This window comes from Rattus norvegicus, chromosome 7 (assembly GCF_036323735.1).
Source record: "Rattus norvegicus strain BN/NHsdMcwi chromosome 7, GRCr8, whole genome shotgun sequence".
NCBI classification, from domain to species: Eukaryota; Metazoa; Chordata; class Mammalia; order Rodentia; family Muridae; genus Rattus; species Rattus norvegicus.
This window is the reverse complement of record NC_086025.1, coordinates 109,652,317-109,668,216: the sequence shown is the minus strand read 5'-3', so window position 1 is coordinate 109,668,216 and position 15,900 is coordinate 109,652,317. Positions and strand designations below refer to the sequence as shown.

The following is a 15,900-nucleotide window of genomic DNA, read 5'->3' as shown; positions in this document are numbered from 1 at the left end:
GCCTTTATCCCTGGGGCCCTCGATTGAAGGGGCAGTCTAGGGGTGTGCTCCACTGGGCCCTACTCTAGGCTGGAGGCTGTGTTATCTATGGGAAGAAGCCTATGTAAAGCTGGCAGGTTCCTGGGCCTTGAGCCTTCCCACCCCCAGGTCCAACCCTCAGACATTGATACTGGCTGTTCACTGTGCTCTGTCCATCCCTCTCCTACCTCCCTTCCTTCTGCCCTCGCCGGTCCTGCTGCAAAGGCTGTGGGGCGGGGCACCTGGGGCTCTGAAGCCCCCCTGGGCAGGTGCCAGTGACCAGCCAGAGTGGCCAGCAGTGTGGGAAGGCAGGCGGGCCTCCCTGGCAGGGCGGGGACTCCGCGCCTTGCTGCTGTCTGCGTGAGGTGTTGACAAGAGCGGGAGACTGCTCGGCTCCAACAGACTGAACTCTGTCTTTACTGTCTTTCAGATGGCAGCAGTGACAATGGGCTTTGGAGATCCTCTCTCACCTTTGCAATCGGTCAATAGAAATGCTCACTTCTTCTGGGGCTCATGTCCTTAGTCAGGGCTAGAGGGGGGCAGTGCAGCCCACTGCTGGGGACCTTGCTCCTCTGGCCGGCCCTGCCCGCCAGCTCTGGACGAGCACAGCAGAGCGCCAGGCATGGTGGGGCCAGTGGTGTGGGCACTCACCCCAGGACCGCCCCTGGGGAGGCCTCCATCTGCTCTGAGGGCCAGGTAACTGCGGAGGGCAGCCGCGGCAGCCAGCCAGGGAGGGTAGCTGCCAATGCCAGCTCATCTGTGCCTTGCCACCCCATGTGGGGGATGTACCTGTGGGCCTCCAGCTCCGGCAGTCTCCAGGCTGCCCGGGCTCTTGGGGTGGGGTCAAGCTCCTTGATAAGAGAGGGGTCCTAACTGTGGCCCCATCATGCTCTGGAGGGAGGATGGATGGAGGGGATGGGGGATGGGGGCCTGAGTGAGCAAGAGAGGGAAGGGCAAACAATAATTTGGGTCATAGACCTAGCTCTCAGCAAGGGGTAGAGGTCACATGGTCATGGCTGTATTAAGCAGAGGAGTCTGGGAAGGAGATGGCTCTTCCTTGCCCAGAGGCAAGTTGAAGTGGCCAGGCCCTATCGTGTGGGGAGATCCTGTGGGAAAGACATGGCCCTTTCTCTGGGGTATCCACTTGGAGTGCCACCCCTGGATGAGTTGCCCTCACATTTGAGACATACTCTGTCTACTCTGGAAAGCATGTCTGAAAGGGATCTATTGACCCTCTGTGGAGTCCTGGGAGATATGGTCAGAGAGACCTGTAGTTGGGTGGTCTCGCCTCAAAGGGGAGACTTGGCACTCTCTTGTCAAAGTGTGACCTGAAGGACAGATTGGCTTCATTTCCGCGTGGGGCTTAGAGAAGGGGTGGCTCTACCATTGGGGTCCTTCATCTGGACAGTAGCTGGAGGCTTGTTAGCTGCCAGTTTGAGGGAATGGTCCCAGATTCAGGGAGCTCTTAATGTGAGGAAAGATAGGCCCCACCTGGATAAAGTTGTGTTAGTGGACCTTTTAGTCCTCTCTCTTAGGGAGACTGGGCTGTACTAGGCCTGCTAATGTCTGAAGAAGTAAATTGGTCTCTTGCCACTGGGACCTTTGTTAGGGTGAGAGGAGCCCTTGTTTGTGTTAAGGAGGAAGGGCCCTGGCCCATGGGGCTCTACCTGTGGCCCATTATGTGTAGTTCTAGAACCCCCTGGCTGGCATATCTATGCAGTGTTGGAAGGAGCCTTTCCCAGGGCATGGTTGGTCCCTCATTATAGTGGTCCAGCTCACTGCTAGTCCTGCCAGCTTCCCAGCCCTAAGGATCCCTGAGGCTTCTTCATTGGGTTCTCTGCTGCCTCGTGATGCTCTTACCTGGGCCAGCTCTTGTGGCTACAGTCATGTGCTCCCAGCAGCTCTTTTTTGTGGGAGGTGTTGGGATGGGGAAAGTATAGAGCACACTGAGTCCTCACCTATGTCTCCCTGCATGAGCACTTGCTCCTTGTTCTCTCCAGAGAGCCCCTTTCTGGGCTCCAAATTCCTTCCCTGGGATCTCTTCTGGGCACTGGCTGCCCTGTCTTCTGCCACCCTCTTTTCTGGCCTCCATGCCAGTAGGTGTGTCTGGCTTGGACAGCTCCTCCTTCCCTCTTCTGTCCCAATACTTGGATGGGCTAGTGGGAGGATCTCCCAGCCCAGCCCAGGTACCTGGTCTCCAGACTACAGAAGTGGGCTGAATTATAGGTCATTCAGCCTTGCCTTCTGACTACCTGTCAGCTCTGCTGCCAAAGTCTGTCTGGGACCTGGGTGGGCTGGGCACTTCCATGTCCTGCTGTTGGGCCTGGCCTTCCTTGGGGTGGGGTCCTGCTGACCCCTAAACCCTGGCTGCAAGGGCCCAACCTGCACCTCACTGCTGCGTGGGGAGTTCTTCCCACAGCAGCACTGGGCGGGTGGGCCAGGATGGGAGAGGGCTGCTGAGTCTTCTGCCTTCCTGACAAGCCAGTGGCTCTCTCCTTCTGTCCTGCTGCAGATGGCAGCTCAGCGGCAGCGGGCACTGGCTATCATGTGCCGGGTGTATGTGGGTTCCATCTACTATGAGCTGGGAGAAGACACTATTCGCCAGGCCTTTGCTCCCTTTGGCCCCATCAAGAGCATTGATATGTCCTGGGACTCCGTTACCATGAAGCATAAGGTAAGCAGATAAGAGCTATCCCGGTGCCCTAGCTTGCTCTTCTATCTGCTTTCCTTGCCTTATAACACCTTCCTCTATTTAGGGCTTTGCCTTCGTGGAGTATGAGGTCCCAGAAGCTGCACAGCTGGCTTTGGAGCAGATGAACTCTGTGATGCTTGGGGGCAGGAACATCAAGGTAAGGACAAGAAAGTTTGGTCTTGGGCCTAGAGTAATTGAGTGCTTTGTGAAGTTACATACAAGCAGTCACCACAGGCCTAGGCTGATGTTTGTTCTTGACCTCCTTCAGGTGGGAAGACCTAGCAACATCGGACAAGCCCAACCCATCATAGACCAGCTGGCTGAGGAGGCTAGGGCTTTCAACCGAATATACGTGGCCTCCGTACATCAGGACCTGTCTGATGATGATATCAAGAGTGTGTTTGAAGCCTTCGGCAAGATCAAGTCTTGTACGCTGGCCCGGGACCCCACAACTGGCAAGCACAAGGGCTATGGTTTTATCGGTGAGTTTGGGAAGGGCCAAGGAGAAGAGGAAGCCCACCTCATACTGGGGCTGGCTTTTCTCACTGCTCATCCTGCCCTGCAGAATATGAGAAGGCCCAGTCGTCCCAGGATGCTGTGTCCTCCATGAACCTCTTTGATCTGGGTGGCCAGTACTTGAGGGTGGGCAAGGCCGTCACACCCCCAATGCCCCTGCTAACACCTGCCACGCCTGGAGGTCTCCCGCCTGCTGCTGCTGTGGCCGCAGCTGCAGCCACAGCCAAGATTACAGCTCAGGTGAGAGCTGGTGCAGTGATGTGTGTTTGACAGTGGGTGGACAGACCCACTAATCCTTTGGGAACTGGCTCTTTAGATGGTTTTGGGTGGAAGACTCGGACTAGAAACTGACTATGGTTGCCTTTCGGTTGCAGGAAGCAGTGGCTGGAGCTGCAGTGCTGGGTACTTTAGCCACACCAGGACTAGTGTCCCCAGCACTGACACTGGCCCAGCCCTTAGGGGCCCTACCCCAGGCTGTCATGGCTGCCCAAGCCCCTGGAGTCATCACAGGTAAGTCTGGATGGGTCAGGTTCTCCACCATTCCTTTCCCCTCTCCTCTAAGGTCTGCCTTCAGCTTTCTAACCCATGCTTACTTCAGTGTAATCACTTGAACCCAGGGCAGGCTGGTTATAGCCAACCATCTCTATTCCTTCTTGAGAGAGGATGTATGCGTGGCTGTTAAACTTGGTTGGTTTTGCTGCAGGTGTGACACCAGCCCGCCCTCCTATTCCGGTCACCATCCCCTCTGTGGGAGTGGTGAACCCCATCCTAGCCAGCCCGCCAACGCTGGGTCTGTTGGAACCCAAGAAGGAGAAGGAAGAGGAGGAGCTGTTTCCAGAGTCAGAGCGGCCAGAGATGTTGAGTGAGCAGGAGCACATGAGCATCTCTGGCAGCAGTGCTCGACACATGGTCATGCAAAAGCTACTCAGAAAACAGGAGGTAGGTAGTGCACTGGTGCCATTGCTGCTTGTACGGTAGTACGGACGTAGTGGTCGATAGGTCACAGCGTTCAGTTATCTTTCCCACAATCACAGCATTCAATTCTCTTTCCCACAGTCTACAGTGATGGTTCTCCGAAACATGGTGGATCCCAAGGACATTGATGATGACCTGGAGGGAGAGGTGACAGAGGAATGTGGCAAATTTGGTGCTGTGAACCGGGTCATTATCTACCAAGAAAAACAGGGCGAGGAGGAAGATGCAGAAATCATCGTCAAGATTTTTGTGGAATTTTCCATGGCTTCAGAGACTCACAAGGCCATCCAGGCCCTCAATGGGCGCTGGTTTGGTGGTCGCAAGGTGGTGGCTGAAGTGTATGACCAGGAGCGTTTTGATAACAGCGACCTCTCTGCGTGACTTTGGCCTCATTTCCTGGACTTGCACTTGCCCCTTCCTTCCTTTGGGTTTTGTAAAGTGTTAAAAGTGGTGTGTCCCTGGGACCAGGCACTCTGCCCAGCCCACCCTGTAGTGTACATAAAGATGCAGATACTGCTGGCCCTGATGTCCCTGTGTCTGAAGTTGGTCCCATGACCTAGGCTGGTTATGTGTGGAATGTCTTACCTGGGTTCAAGGCACCCGGGACAAGGAGGGTGTTAAGCATGGTGTGCAGGGATGAACAGGAGGGACCAAGGTTTGGGACAGGCTTTGCTTTATCTCCAGTTGAGGGGAGTGATGGCTTGCAGTCCTTCCCTACGTGAATATCGCTGAGAGCAGTCCGGACCCGAGATCTGTAGTATCCAGGACCGAGAGCTTTTTGCGGGCGGTTGGGAATCTTAGTTATTACAGCTACTACTATGGGTCACGCCGGAACTGGCCCGGAAGTCCCGACATGCCCTGCGCGAGACTGCTACGGGTCGCCGGAGATGCCGCGGCGCCCTTTGGGAGTTGTAGTTTTGAGCAGAGAGGGCGGGCCTAGGCTTCCCGGCGGGCTACGCGGCTGGGCGGTTGTCGCGGGCAGCGGCGGCGGTTCCGGCTGCGGTGCTGCGGGCGGATGAGCTGCTAGGTGAGCAGGCCGGGCGGGATGCGGAGCCGCCGCCGCGCCCCCACCGCCTAAGAAAGCGCTGCCGGGTCAGGCCGCGCTGCCAGCTGTGTGCCGCCATTCGAGCCTACAGCTCGTATTGAACGCGGGCCGAGCCTAGCGCCGACCCCGGCCGCAGTCCGGGTCCGGGCTGCCCGCCCCACCCCCGCGCGCGCCGCTCCGCCCGCGCTCGGCGCTCATGCGGGCCGAGCCCCGCCCCCCGGCCCGAGCCCGCCGAGCGCCTCCCGAGCCCGCGCTCACTGCCGGCCCGCATCATGCTGAAGTGCATCCCGCTCTGGCGTTGCAACCGGCACGTGGAGTCGGTGGATAAGCGGCATTGCTCGCTGCAGGTTGTACCAGAGGAGATTTACCGCTACAGTCGTAGCCTGGAGGAGCTGCTCCTCGACGCCAACCAGCTGCGCGAGCTACCTAAGGTGAGTAGCCGCCGCACCTGCTGCCCCGCGCTCAGTTCTCTGGGTAGTGTATGACTTCTGGGGCAGCCGGCTAGAGCAGACCTCAGCAGGAGCTGCCCGGGCTAGGCACCGCAACCTCCAGCCGGCCCTGCAGGTTCCTACTGGTCAGAGCCCCGCCCCAGCCAGCCACACCCTCCCCCAGCCGCCTGTGTTGGCACCTGGTGGCAGCCTGTCTGGGGACTGGGTGGATACTGAACCTAAAAGGGGAGCCAACAGAGAAACCCGTGAAAGCACAGGAAGGATGGATTCAGGGTGCGAGGCGGACCTGGGCTAGCAACTGTTACTGCTTGTTGGGCTGCTTTAAGGATAGGGACTTGGTTTTCTTGCACTCTGTCCTGCCTTCGTTTGGGGAGGAGGCGGGTTGCAGTGCTCAGTGGGACTCTCCGAAGATACTTGCGGCGTCAGATCTATTCTGTCATCTCTCAGCGGAGAGCCCACCTCTCACTGTCTGTGTTCCTTCCTGTCGGTTTGTTGTTGGGGTTTTTGTTGTTGTTCCGAGGCCACACTAGAAAGAAGACCAAAGGAGGCAGGTCACGAAGGACTTACTTTTTGAGATAGAGGACTGAGTGGTCTGATATTCTTGACGGCCCGTGGCACTCTGGGTGTATTTGTGACAGCTCTGTTTTTTATGGTATCCATGTGTGAATCTTAGATATTTTGCCCTTGTTTCCTCTCTGGTGCCTGTTGTTGTTGTTTCCTCTCTGGTGCCTGTTGTTGTTGCTGCTGCTGCATTTTTATTCTGTTGTTTCTTTGAGTCAGGGTTTCTCTTTGTATCCCTGGCTATCCTGGAACTCTGTAGACCAGGCTGGACTAGAACTCAGAGATCTACCTGTCTCTTCTGGAACTAAAGATGTGTACCACCTACAACCCACCCCACTGCTCTCTGGTGTTTTTAATTGTTGTTCTCTCTTTGTCAAGCTCTTACCGTTCATTGTCCAACTCTTGTTCATTGTTGGGGTTCCTGAAGAGCTCCAAGCTCTTTGAGAAGAGGTAGTTTGGGTAGTAGGTAGGATACTAAGAGTGACCTAGAGGGCAGAGGGGCAGGGACTATGCATTCGGGAGCTGATGATGTCTCACGTGGGGCATGTTATCTGGGTGACATCTAGGTAACAGTGAGGTGGGCTCTCTGCTGAGGGATGACAGGATAGATCTGACGCTGCAGGTATCTCAGGAGAGTCCCGCTCAGCAGTTACAGAGGATCATTGCACAACAGCAGTGGTACAGTGACAAATGACACAAGGGAGACCAGGCATCAGGTGGGCAGGGGTGCGTTTTCAGGTTTCTTTGTCTGGTTTTTCAGCACACTGGGTATCATGTCTAGACCCCCCAGAAACTTGTGTGACCTGGGACACACAGAGGTCTAGGACTGTGTGGCCATGATTTCCTGGTTTACAAACTCTTCTCTACCCTTAAGGCTTTGCTTTGTAGAGCCTGTTCACCCACTCACATCTTCTTCTACCCACAGCCCTTCTTCCGGCTATTGAACTTGCGGAAGTTGGGCCTCAGTGACAACGAGATCCAGCGGCTGCCTCCTGAAGTGGCTAACTTCATGCAACTGGTGGAGCTGGATGTGTCCCGGAATGGTAGGCAGGCAGGCAGGCAGGCCAGGGTGGCACTCTGTGTGAACGTGGGGTGGAGCCTGAGAGTTCCCGGGAGCTCCCAAGGTGGGCCTTCCTCATGGCAAACCCTTTCCACACTCAGATATCCCCGAGATACCTGAGAGCATAAAGTTCTGTAAGGCTCTGGAGATTGCAGACTTCAGCGGGAACCCCCTCTCCAGGTAAGTGCCACCCCATAGTGGGGGTCGGCCGTGGAGGTTCTAGAACTCTTTGGTGGGTATCTGAGGCCTGCTACTTTGTTTCCCCAGGCTTCCCGATGGCTTCACACAGCTGCGCAGCCTGGCTCACCTGGCTCTGAATGATGTGTCCCTGCAGGCACTGCCTGGAGATGTGGGCAAGTGAGTGTCCCCTTGATGAGTGGATCTGTGTATAGGGAGTACTTGTCTTGGCCCTGCCTTCCTCAGCCTTGGCCCTTGATCTCTTTCAGCCTGGCCAATTTGGTGACCTTGGAACTGCGGGAGAACCTGCTTAAATCTCTCCCTGCGTAAGTTTGGGGCCTCCCACCCCGACTGTGCCAGAGCTCTGCTGGGGCTTGAGCTGAGTGGCCACATCCAGACCTTCTTTCTTCTGTAGGTCCCTGTCTTTCCTTGTGAAGCTAGAACAGCTGGATCTGGGAGGCAATGACCTGGAAGTGCTGGTGCAGTGAGGGCTGCCTGGGGAAGCATGGGTGTGGTGTGGAACAGCTGCTCCTGAAGGGTGTCACACTGGTTTCTCCTGTCTTTGTCCCTCTTTGCAGCCTGACACTCTGGGGGCTCTGCCTAACCTACGGGAGCTGTGGCTAGACCGAAACCAACTGTCAGCGCTGCCCCCGGTAAGTGAGGGTGGGACTGTCTTTATCCCCCTACCTGCTGCCCTTTGACCTTTTGTCTGTCTTCAGGAGCTAGGCAACCTGCGGCGGCTGGTATGCCTGGACGTGTCAGAGAACAGGCTGGAGGAGCTACCCGTGGAGCTGGGTGGGCTGGCACTGCTCACAGATCTGCTGCTTTCCCAGAATTTGCTTCAGCGGCTGCCAGAGGGCATTGGTCAGTGTGCCCAGAGGGTCCTGGGGACTGCCACTCTCATCAATGGCCTTGTGAGGTGCCAAAGTGGGGCTTAGGTAGGACCTGACTTGACCTAGGCTAGAGGTATCCGAAGAGGGCAGGTTAAGTAAGATAAGGCTGAGATAAGATACCCTGTCATCGGGGTTGGGGATTTAGCTCAGTGGTAGAGCGCTTGCCTAGGAAGCGCAAGGCCCTGGGTTCGGTCCCCAGCTCCGGAAAAAAAAAAAAGATAAAAAGATACCCTGTCATCCAATTACTATTCAAGTGTCAAGGTAGTTTGTGATGACAAGAGTTGAGAATATAGGTTTGCAGGGGTCAGTGGGTAGGGAAGAGTCTTGGAAGCTGAGCAAGTCTGCAGTAAGAAGGGTAGGGGTGTGGTGAGCATAGGAGATCTTAGAGTACTCAGAGAAACCGCTGTCGCTGGAATGTGGAACCAGACTGTGTCCATTTGGAGAACCCACATACTCAAGTGCTCTTGACCTGATTCAATCTAGTCACCATGTCTCCTTGATGCCAGGTCAGCTGAAGCAGCTGTCTATCCTGAAGGTGGACCAGAACCGGCTATGTGAGGTCACTGAGGCCATAGGGGACTGTGAGAACCTCTCGGAACTGATCCTCACAGAGAACCTGTTAACGGTAGGGCTGGCAGCCCTGAGGCACAGAGCTTCTTAGGGTGTGATAAGTGCAGTCAGTGCTAATATGTAGGGGCAACACAAGCACCTGATGGCAGTGGCTTATCCCAGGGGAGATGCTTGCTGGGGCATTCTTGGTCAGGAGAAAGAGTTCACTGGCATATGAGATTGCCTCGGACCCTATAAGGGTTAAAGAGCTCAGGGTATGCTTTTTCAGACATTCAGTATGGGCTCAGAGAGGACTGGGTAGAAGGCAAAGGCAAATCGGACAGGAGCGTGTGTGCTCCATATAACTAGGGTGAACAGAAGTTCTAGGGCCCAAACTAGAGATGTCTGTAGTGGTATTAGTCTCAGGCTGAGAGTGGTGTGGGATTTCCCTGTGTGTGGGATACCCACACTCACGGTAGTAAGAGAAGAGATGGTGTGGAATTTTCCTGTGTGGGGGGTACCCACTCATGGTGAGAGAAGAGAGTGGTATGGAAACGAACGAACGAGCGGGTGTGAGTAGTGGAGGGGGTCACAGAAACATGACCTTGGTAGATTGGCTGGGTGGCTATGGGAGAGAGTCAGAGAGGACAGTCTGAGGTCTCAAGTAGCCTGGCAGGGTATATGCTGTCCTTAAGTGGGGGAGAGGGGGACAGGGTGCCAACTGGTTCTATGTCTAGATCCCCTAACCATAGTTCCTATGGGCTATGGGGAACACCAATGAACTAGGGAGTTTACCTTAAAGGAGACCTTTACTTTCCCAAGGCCTCTCTTTTCCTCCTACCCCAGGGGGTTTCTGTCAGCTTCAGCTCCTTCCTTTTCCTGGCCAGGCTTTACCCCGCTCTCTGGGCAAACTGACCAAACTGACGAACCTTAATGTGGACCGGAATCATCTTGAGGTGCTGCCACCTGAAATCGGAGGCTGCGTAGCCCTTAGTGTCCTCTCCTTGAGAGACAATCGCCTGGCTGTCCTTCCTCCTGAGCTTGCCCATACAGCTGAGCTGCATGTGCTTGACGTAGCTGGGAACCGGTGAGTGTGCGTGTGACCCCTGGGGTCCAGGCAGCATCCTTATGTGTGCTGACTATGCCTGCCTGGTCTCCAGGCTGCGGAGTCTGCCGTTTGCACTCACCCACCTCAACCTCAAGGCACTGTGGCTGGCTGAGAACCAGGCACAACCCATGCTCCGCTTCCAGACCGAGGATGATGCCCAAACTGGTGAAAAGGTGCTTACCTGCTACCTGCTGCCCCAGCAGCCCTTGCCAAGTCTCGGTAGGTTGCTCTTGGCTCAGCCTTGAATGGTGGGTGGGTGAAGTAGAGAGACCAGCATGGGTCTCTGACTCTTGCCTCCCACAGAAGACCCTGGACAGCAGAGCAGTCCCTCAGAGAGCTGCAGTGATGCCCCTCTGAGCCGTGTCAGTGTCATCCAGTTTGAGGACCCCCTTGAAGGTGAAGAAGATGCTGAGGAAGCTGCAGCCGAGAAGCGGGTATGGAGGGGTGGGGACTGTGGGCTGTGCACTTCTGTCCTACCCCTGCCTGACCCCTTCCCGGCCTCTGTTCCTCATCCCTGTCCCCATGGCAGGGCCTACAGCGTAGGGCCACACCTCATCCCAGTGAGCTCAAGGTGATGAAGAGGGGCATTGAGGAGCGCCGAAACGAGGCCTTCGTCTGCAAGCCTGACCCCAGCCCACCCTCACCTTCAGAGGAGGTAGGCAGGAAGGGATGAGCAGCCATGGGTGTCCATCCATCCTGGCAGTGGGAGCCGTGAGGCAGAGGCTTCATGGGGGCGGGGCCTGGAGAAGAGCTGGTGAGTGGAACTGGAACCACACGGGCAGGTGTGGCTGAGGGTTGTGCTGGCCAGAAGGTGCAGGTGGGTGGTCCTCGTGTAGTCCTTCCCTGTGGAGTCGGGAGTGAGGCAGAGCCAGGGTTAGGGTTTCCCAGGGCCAAATGCTAGGCACGCCATGGTGGCAAAAGATGGAGGTTGGCCAGGGATTGGGCTGAAGGAAGGCTCTGTTACCTTCATTTTCCCACGTGTACCTGGGAAGGGGTTAGGTGTTAGAACAGGGCAGGTCATTTGCTTATTACAAAGCTTCTATCACTGAGGCTGTGTCATGTTTCTAGGTATCTAGACATGGTGGCTAGACGAACACTGACTATGCGTGGCTACTTCCCAACTTTGTAGGGATAGAACTCATTTCAGGTTTATGTTCTCCTGGTATCTTTGTATTTATTCTCCTGAATGTGGGAGAAGACATTGCCAAGGTCTGAGCCATAGAACCATGACTATGCCTGACTGGATTTCAGACTGGGAGCAATGGCAAGAAGGGAGCCTGCTGGGGCTCTTACAACCAGGGCAGCAGGAAGACTAGTAGAGATCTGCCACATGAGTGTAGCCTCTTGGTAACAAACTGCTGTGCAGCCTGACATCACCACTTGCTGCAGGAGAGGAGGCTGAGCGCAGAGTCTGCCCTGAGTGGTAACTCTGTCCCGTCGGCAAGCACAGCCTCCGATGGTGAACCTGAGACCCTCCCGGCTGAGGTACAAGGGCTAGGCCAGCAAGAGGCCATGCCTGGTCAGGAAGAGTATCCAGAGGAAGACTATAATGAGGTAAGGGCAAACAGAAAGAAAGCCTGCAGGGCAGAAGGGCTTTCTGGGGTCAGTACTGTTCATCTATGTGTCTTCCAGAGCCAGTCGTGTGATTGGGGCCACACCAGTTACTGGTTGAGCAATAATGAGATATTTAAGGGCTTCCTCAGGCAGTTTTGCAAAGTGGGGTAGTGGTCCTGAAGGTTCCTGGGAAAGAGGTTCCGGGGTAGGGTAGGTTTCACTTCTCAGCCAAGCTCAGTACTATCAGATTTAGTACCTGTGGGCTTTCCCTAGAAGCTATCCCTCCCTCACGTTACTGGTCCCAATATAATGCTCCCCTGCTAGGTCTTTCCATGTGGTTAAGTTTCCATTTGCATTACCATGTGTGTCTGGGAAGAGCAGCATCTTTTGATCTTGGCAGTGAATCTTCTATGTACATGTACAGCAGAGAACAGGTCAGCCTCAAGCTGTTAACCTGCAGGACTAATGCTGGGCCCTGGGAGGATTGAGCTAGGGCCCAGCTGCCACCCTCATCTCTCTTCCCACTTAGCCCACAGTGCACTTTGCAGAGGACACACTGATCCCTAGGGAAGATGGTGAAGGTGAAGAGGGACAGCCCGAGGCTCCCTGGCCGCTGCCCAGTGGCCGACAGAGGCTCATCCGCAAAGACACACCCCACTACAAGAAGCACTTCAAGATCTCTAAGCTCCCACAGCCCGAAGCTGTTGTGGCCCTGCTGCAAGGGGTGCAGACAGACAGGGAGGGCCCCACTGCGGGTTGGCACAATGGCCCACACACACCTTGGGCTCCTCGAGCCCATGAGGAGGAAGAGGAGGAGGAGAACAGGGATGAAGAAGAAGGCGAGGCCAGCATGGAAGAAGATGACAAAGAAGAGGCTGTGGCTTCTGCTCCCTCTGTCAAGGTTTGTCATACCACTATGTGAACCAGGCTCTGCTGGCTTGTTAGCAGGCTGCTTTGGAACCTGGTGGGTATCAGCATGGAGAACTTCTAGCCCTAATCTGACAGGCACATGGGTCAGACCCTGGTCCAGACTCCTTGGTGTCAGGAGAAGGGTAATGAATGTGTTTGCTGTGATTGGCCTTACTGTCAACATATGCTTGCCATTTAGTCCAAGGAGTCCCTGCCATTGATCTTTGACATTCTTGGCAGCTCCCTGGGCCTGCCCGGCAGGGTGGGAGCCCAGGGGTTCCTCTGTGTCCTGTGTTTGGGATGAGTCTTGAACAAGGCCCTCCTCAGGAGCTGCTGGCTTTCTCGGAATCCTTCCTGCCTCAGGAAGTGACCAGCCTTAAGGCCTTGCTGCTGGCCCAGGCCCATCCTGTGGGCCTGGTAGAAGCTCTTGTGCCTTGTCAAGTCTTTTTGGGATCCAGGCAAATCTGTAGGACAGTGGCATCTCTTTCTTATCCTTGTGTTTGATTTTGATGGTTCAAAAAGAGCTTACCTACTCACTGAGGACTCCTCAAGGCCAGAGAAAGCACCAGCTATTAAAAGTCCAACTCCTTTCCTAAGAATATAGGCTGTTGTATACGATCTCTGGGATAATTTTGGACTTAAGTCAGAGACAGCCAGGAATAAACCTGGCCCTCTGGAGTCTTCATCCTAGTCAGCCAAACCACACCATATATGTGGTCTGCAGAAATGCTCATGGTTTTACAAACGTGGGGGCCCTGACTCAGATCACAGGGGCTTGATGGGATATTCCTCTGTCCTGTCTACTCATGGTGAGGTCTGGGGAAGGTGGTGGCAGTTCCCAGATCACAGGGGCTTGACTGGATCTTCCTCTGTCCTGTCCACTCATGGTGAGGGCTGGGGAAGGTGGTGGCAGTCCCAGCGGTGGCTAACCTGCATGCCTCGCTGCTCCTGTCCTAACAGGGGGTGTCGTTTGACCAGGCCAATAACCTGCTGATAGAGCCTGCTCGCATTGAGGAGGAAGAGGTCTGTACTGCTCGCTGCTGCTCTTTGCTCTGGGCCCGGGGCTGCTGCTGACTTTTGCTTCCTGGGCTGCGGGCTCTCACTTCTCCCTACCTCCATGACTCCAACTCACACCCTCTCCCAGAAGAGTTCCTGACAGCTGCCACAGAACTGGGGTTCTGGTTCCACTTCCCTAGGGCTTCCTGGTCCCCTGACAGGACAAGCATGTCTGCACACTGGGGCAGCCTGCCCTGCAGGGGATGAGTGGAACTATGGGGCCATTTTTATATCCTACTGTGAACCTTGAGGTATCTTTATGTATAGAAACAAGGCCAGGCTTAACTTTCTGGAAGACAGCTAGCTTCATACTGCATGGACTAGCTCACAGAAGTTGTGCCTGCCTTTGGATCGCAGGTGCCTCCCTGCTTCTCTCTGCTACCCAAGTGGCACAGATACCCAGGGCTGAGCTGAATGCAGTTGTCTACACCAACCCTTCCTGCTGCAGTCACCAGGGTGTCCTAGGTCTTTTCAGACTTTATGTCCACTCTTGTTTCCAGTTAACACTCACGATCGTGCGGCAGACAGGGGGCCTGGGCATCAGCATCGCAGGGGGAAAGGGCTCTACCCCCTACAAAGGAGACGATGAGGTGAGCAGCTGCTGTCTGTCAGTGACCAGTCTCCGTGAGCTCTCCTGTCACACCTGCCCCTCTTGTCTCAGGGAACTTCTTTTTTCTCTTAGGGAATCAGTGGTCAACACCATATGGCCTGCTTAGTGTCCTTTAGAATGTGCTTCGTGGGTCACTCCAGGGCACTGAACACATGAGTGGGTGGTCATGGAGCAGGATGTTAGGAGTCTGAGAACAGCTAACAGGGTAGCTGAGCTGTTCCCTCTACAGACAGGTTTTCCTTCCCCATTTTCTCATGCCAGCTCTGGGGTCAAAAAAAGTCTCTTCCAAGCTTGACTTTTGTATTCTAGCTTCATGAGCTGAAGCCTTCCCCGTAGCTGAGAACAGCCCTCTGGGCCAGGAAGCTGTTCTTTTCCATGTGTTTGTTTGGGGTCTTTGCATCCTCCCCAGAGGGCAGGCCAGGGATGTCTTTGTAGAAAGTGGTTGTCTTGCTGCCCAGTGGCCTCTGCACCTTTCACACCTATAAGGAGAAGGTACCTTCCTCTGCTTGTCCTCTAGGGCATTTTCATCTCTCGAGTGTCTGAGGAGGGTCCTGCAGCCCATGCTGGAGTCCGAGTCGGTGACAAACTTCTCGAGGTAAGTAGTGACCCCCTTGCCACAACTGTGCCCTCCAAGGTCCACGTAGTCCTGATTTTTGAGACACTTGGCTGTCCTAATCAGAACGTCCTGTCTTCCCCATCCAGAAGCCTAGGGCCCAAAGATAACTGGGTAAAGTTATTGAGTTCTTAAACAATAGGCTTAGAAGTCCTCCATGCCGAGTTCCCTCTCCATCTGGGCCTAGGGATATAGGTTAGTGGTAGATCACAGATTTACTATGCATGATACTTTGAGTTTAATCCCCAGTTCTACAGAGGATAGGGTGTAAAAAAAGAAGCAGTCCTCAAGCTAGACAAGAGGCACTAGGCAGATTCTAAGCAGCCCGGTGGGGTTAGGCCTCAGTAGTCTGGTAGGAACTTGGTCCCTCTGTGGAAGCCCTGGAGGTTTCTGCCTGGCTGCTTGCCATTGGAGAACTCCCAGAAAAGCTTTGACCTTCCTGTGGAGACAGGAAAGGGCTTTGGGCTTCTAAAGAGGAAGCCGCTACTCTCCTGCTCAGCTCTGGTCTGGGCTCTACCTAGGAGCGTGTGGAGCTGGCAACCTAATACATTATCTGTTCTCTGCTCGGCAGATGACACTTGCGGAGAATGAGGGTGGGCACCAGTAGAGGCTGGCTAGCCTGGACCACGGCATGGGAAGAAACATAAAAAGCATAGGCACACAGTTTGATGTTGGGCTGGCTCTGCCTGGAAGCTGGCTTGTTCCACGGCCGTTGTCCTCTGGCCCACAGGTGAATGGTGTGGCCTTGCAAGATGCAGAACACCATGAGGCTGTGGAAGCACTTCGGGGGGCCGGTGCTGCTGTGCAAATGCGAGTGTGGAGGGAAAGAATGGTGGAGCCTGAGAATGCAGTCACCATCACCCCTCTCCGCCCTGAAGATGACTATAGTCCCCGGGAGTGGCGGGGAGGGGGCCTGCGCCTGCCCCTGCTTCAGCCAGAGACTCCTGTACCCCTCCGCCAGCGCCACGCTGCCTGTCTTGTGCGCAGTGAAAAGGGGCTGGGCTTCAGCATTGCTGGTGGGAAGGGCTCCACACCTTACCGGGCTGGCGATGCGGTGAGACAGTGGCTTGGGGTGAGAGGGAGCTATCCCTGATTGATGAGCAGAGGCAGGCCAG

General features: G+C 55.2%; 2 protein-coding genes and 1 long non-coding RNA gene across 26 annotated transcripts in view; 2 read left to right on the top strand and 1 right to left on the bottom strand.

Annotated features, from left to right (window-relative positions):
• The window catches only part of Puf60 (poly-U binding splicing factor 60), a 10,954-nt gene extending 6,227 nt beyond the window's left edge, over positions 1–4,727 (top strand). For 4 of the 8 annotated variants that reach the window (XM_006241897.5, NM_001191880.2, NM_001399391.1 and 1 more), the window contains 8 exons: positions 449–499; positions 2,531–2,692; positions 2,775–2,867; positions 2,979–3,192; positions 3,276–3,466; positions 3,601–3,736; positions 3,930–4,165; positions 4,283–4,727. In XM_006241897.5, coding sequence (XP_006241959.2) covers positions 449–499; positions 2,531–2,692; positions 2,775–2,867; positions 2,979–3,192; positions 3,276–3,466; positions 3,601–3,736; positions 3,930–4,165; positions 4,283–4,582 — 1,383 coding nt within the window. In that variant the 3' untranslated portion in view covers positions 4,583–4,727. The remainder of the gene's footprint in view (positions 1–448; positions 500–2,530; positions 2,693–2,774; positions 2,868–2,978; positions 3,193–3,275; positions 3,467–3,600; positions 3,737–3,929; positions 4,166–4,282) is intronic. The other 4 variants (NM_001399394.1, NM_001399393.1, NM_001399392.1 and 1 more) reach the window with 1 other exon arrangement.
• Positions 1–4,925, bottom strand: part of LOC102548315 (uncharacterized) — a 16,380-nt gene extending 11,455 nt beyond the window's left edge. For 2 of the 4 annotated variants that reach the window (XR_010053848.1, XR_010053850.1), the window contains exon 1: positions 1,977–2,531. This is a non-coding gene — a long non-coding RNA (uncharacterized LOC102548315). Of the gene's footprint in view, positions 1–1,976; positions 2,532–3,819; positions 3,959–4,786 lie in introns of those variants that run through there. The other 2 variants (XR_005487508.2, XR_010053849.1) reach the window with 2 other exon arrangements.
• Scrib (scribble planar cell polarity protein) overlaps positions 4,863–15,900 on the top strand; it is a 23,321-nt gene continuing 12,283 nt past the window's right edge. For 9 of the 14 annotated variants that reach the window (XR_010053008.1, XR_005486672.2, XM_063263871.1 and 6 more), the window contains exons 1-19: positions 4,863–5,677; positions 7,182–7,299; positions 7,418–7,496; positions 7,584–7,673; positions 7,763–7,819; positions 7,909–7,972; positions 8,072–8,146; positions 8,213–8,357; positions 8,893–9,011; positions 9,823–10,022; positions 10,096–10,262; positions 10,347–10,477; positions 10,573–10,698; positions 11,433–11,597; positions 12,127–12,498; positions 13,467–13,529; positions 14,063–14,152; positions 14,690–14,767; positions 15,516–15,839. Coding sequence is in view for 12 of the 14 variants with exons in the window: in XM_063263871.1 (XP_063119941.1) it covers positions 5,519–5,677; positions 7,182–7,299; positions 7,418–7,496; positions 7,584–7,673; positions 7,763–7,819; positions 7,909–7,972; positions 8,072–8,146; positions 8,213–8,357; positions 8,893–9,011; positions 9,823–10,022; positions 10,096–10,262; positions 10,347–10,477; positions 10,573–10,698; positions 11,433–11,597; positions 12,127–12,498; positions 13,467–13,529; positions 14,063–14,152; positions 14,690–14,767; positions 15,516–15,839 (2,622 nt within the window). In the remaining 2 variants the exon portion in view is untranslated. The remainder of the gene's footprint in view (positions 5,678–7,181; positions 7,300–7,417; positions 7,497–7,583; positions 7,674–7,762; positions 7,820–7,908; positions 7,973–8,071; positions 8,147–8,212; positions 8,358–8,892; positions 9,012–9,822; positions 10,023–10,095; positions 10,263–10,346; positions 10,478–10,572; positions 10,699–11,432; positions 11,598–12,126; positions 12,499–13,466; positions 13,530–14,062; positions 14,153–14,689; positions 14,768–15,515; positions 15,840–15,900) is intronic. The other 5 variants (XM_063263873.1, XM_063263872.1, XM_039079543.2 and 2 more) reach the window with 3 other exon arrangements.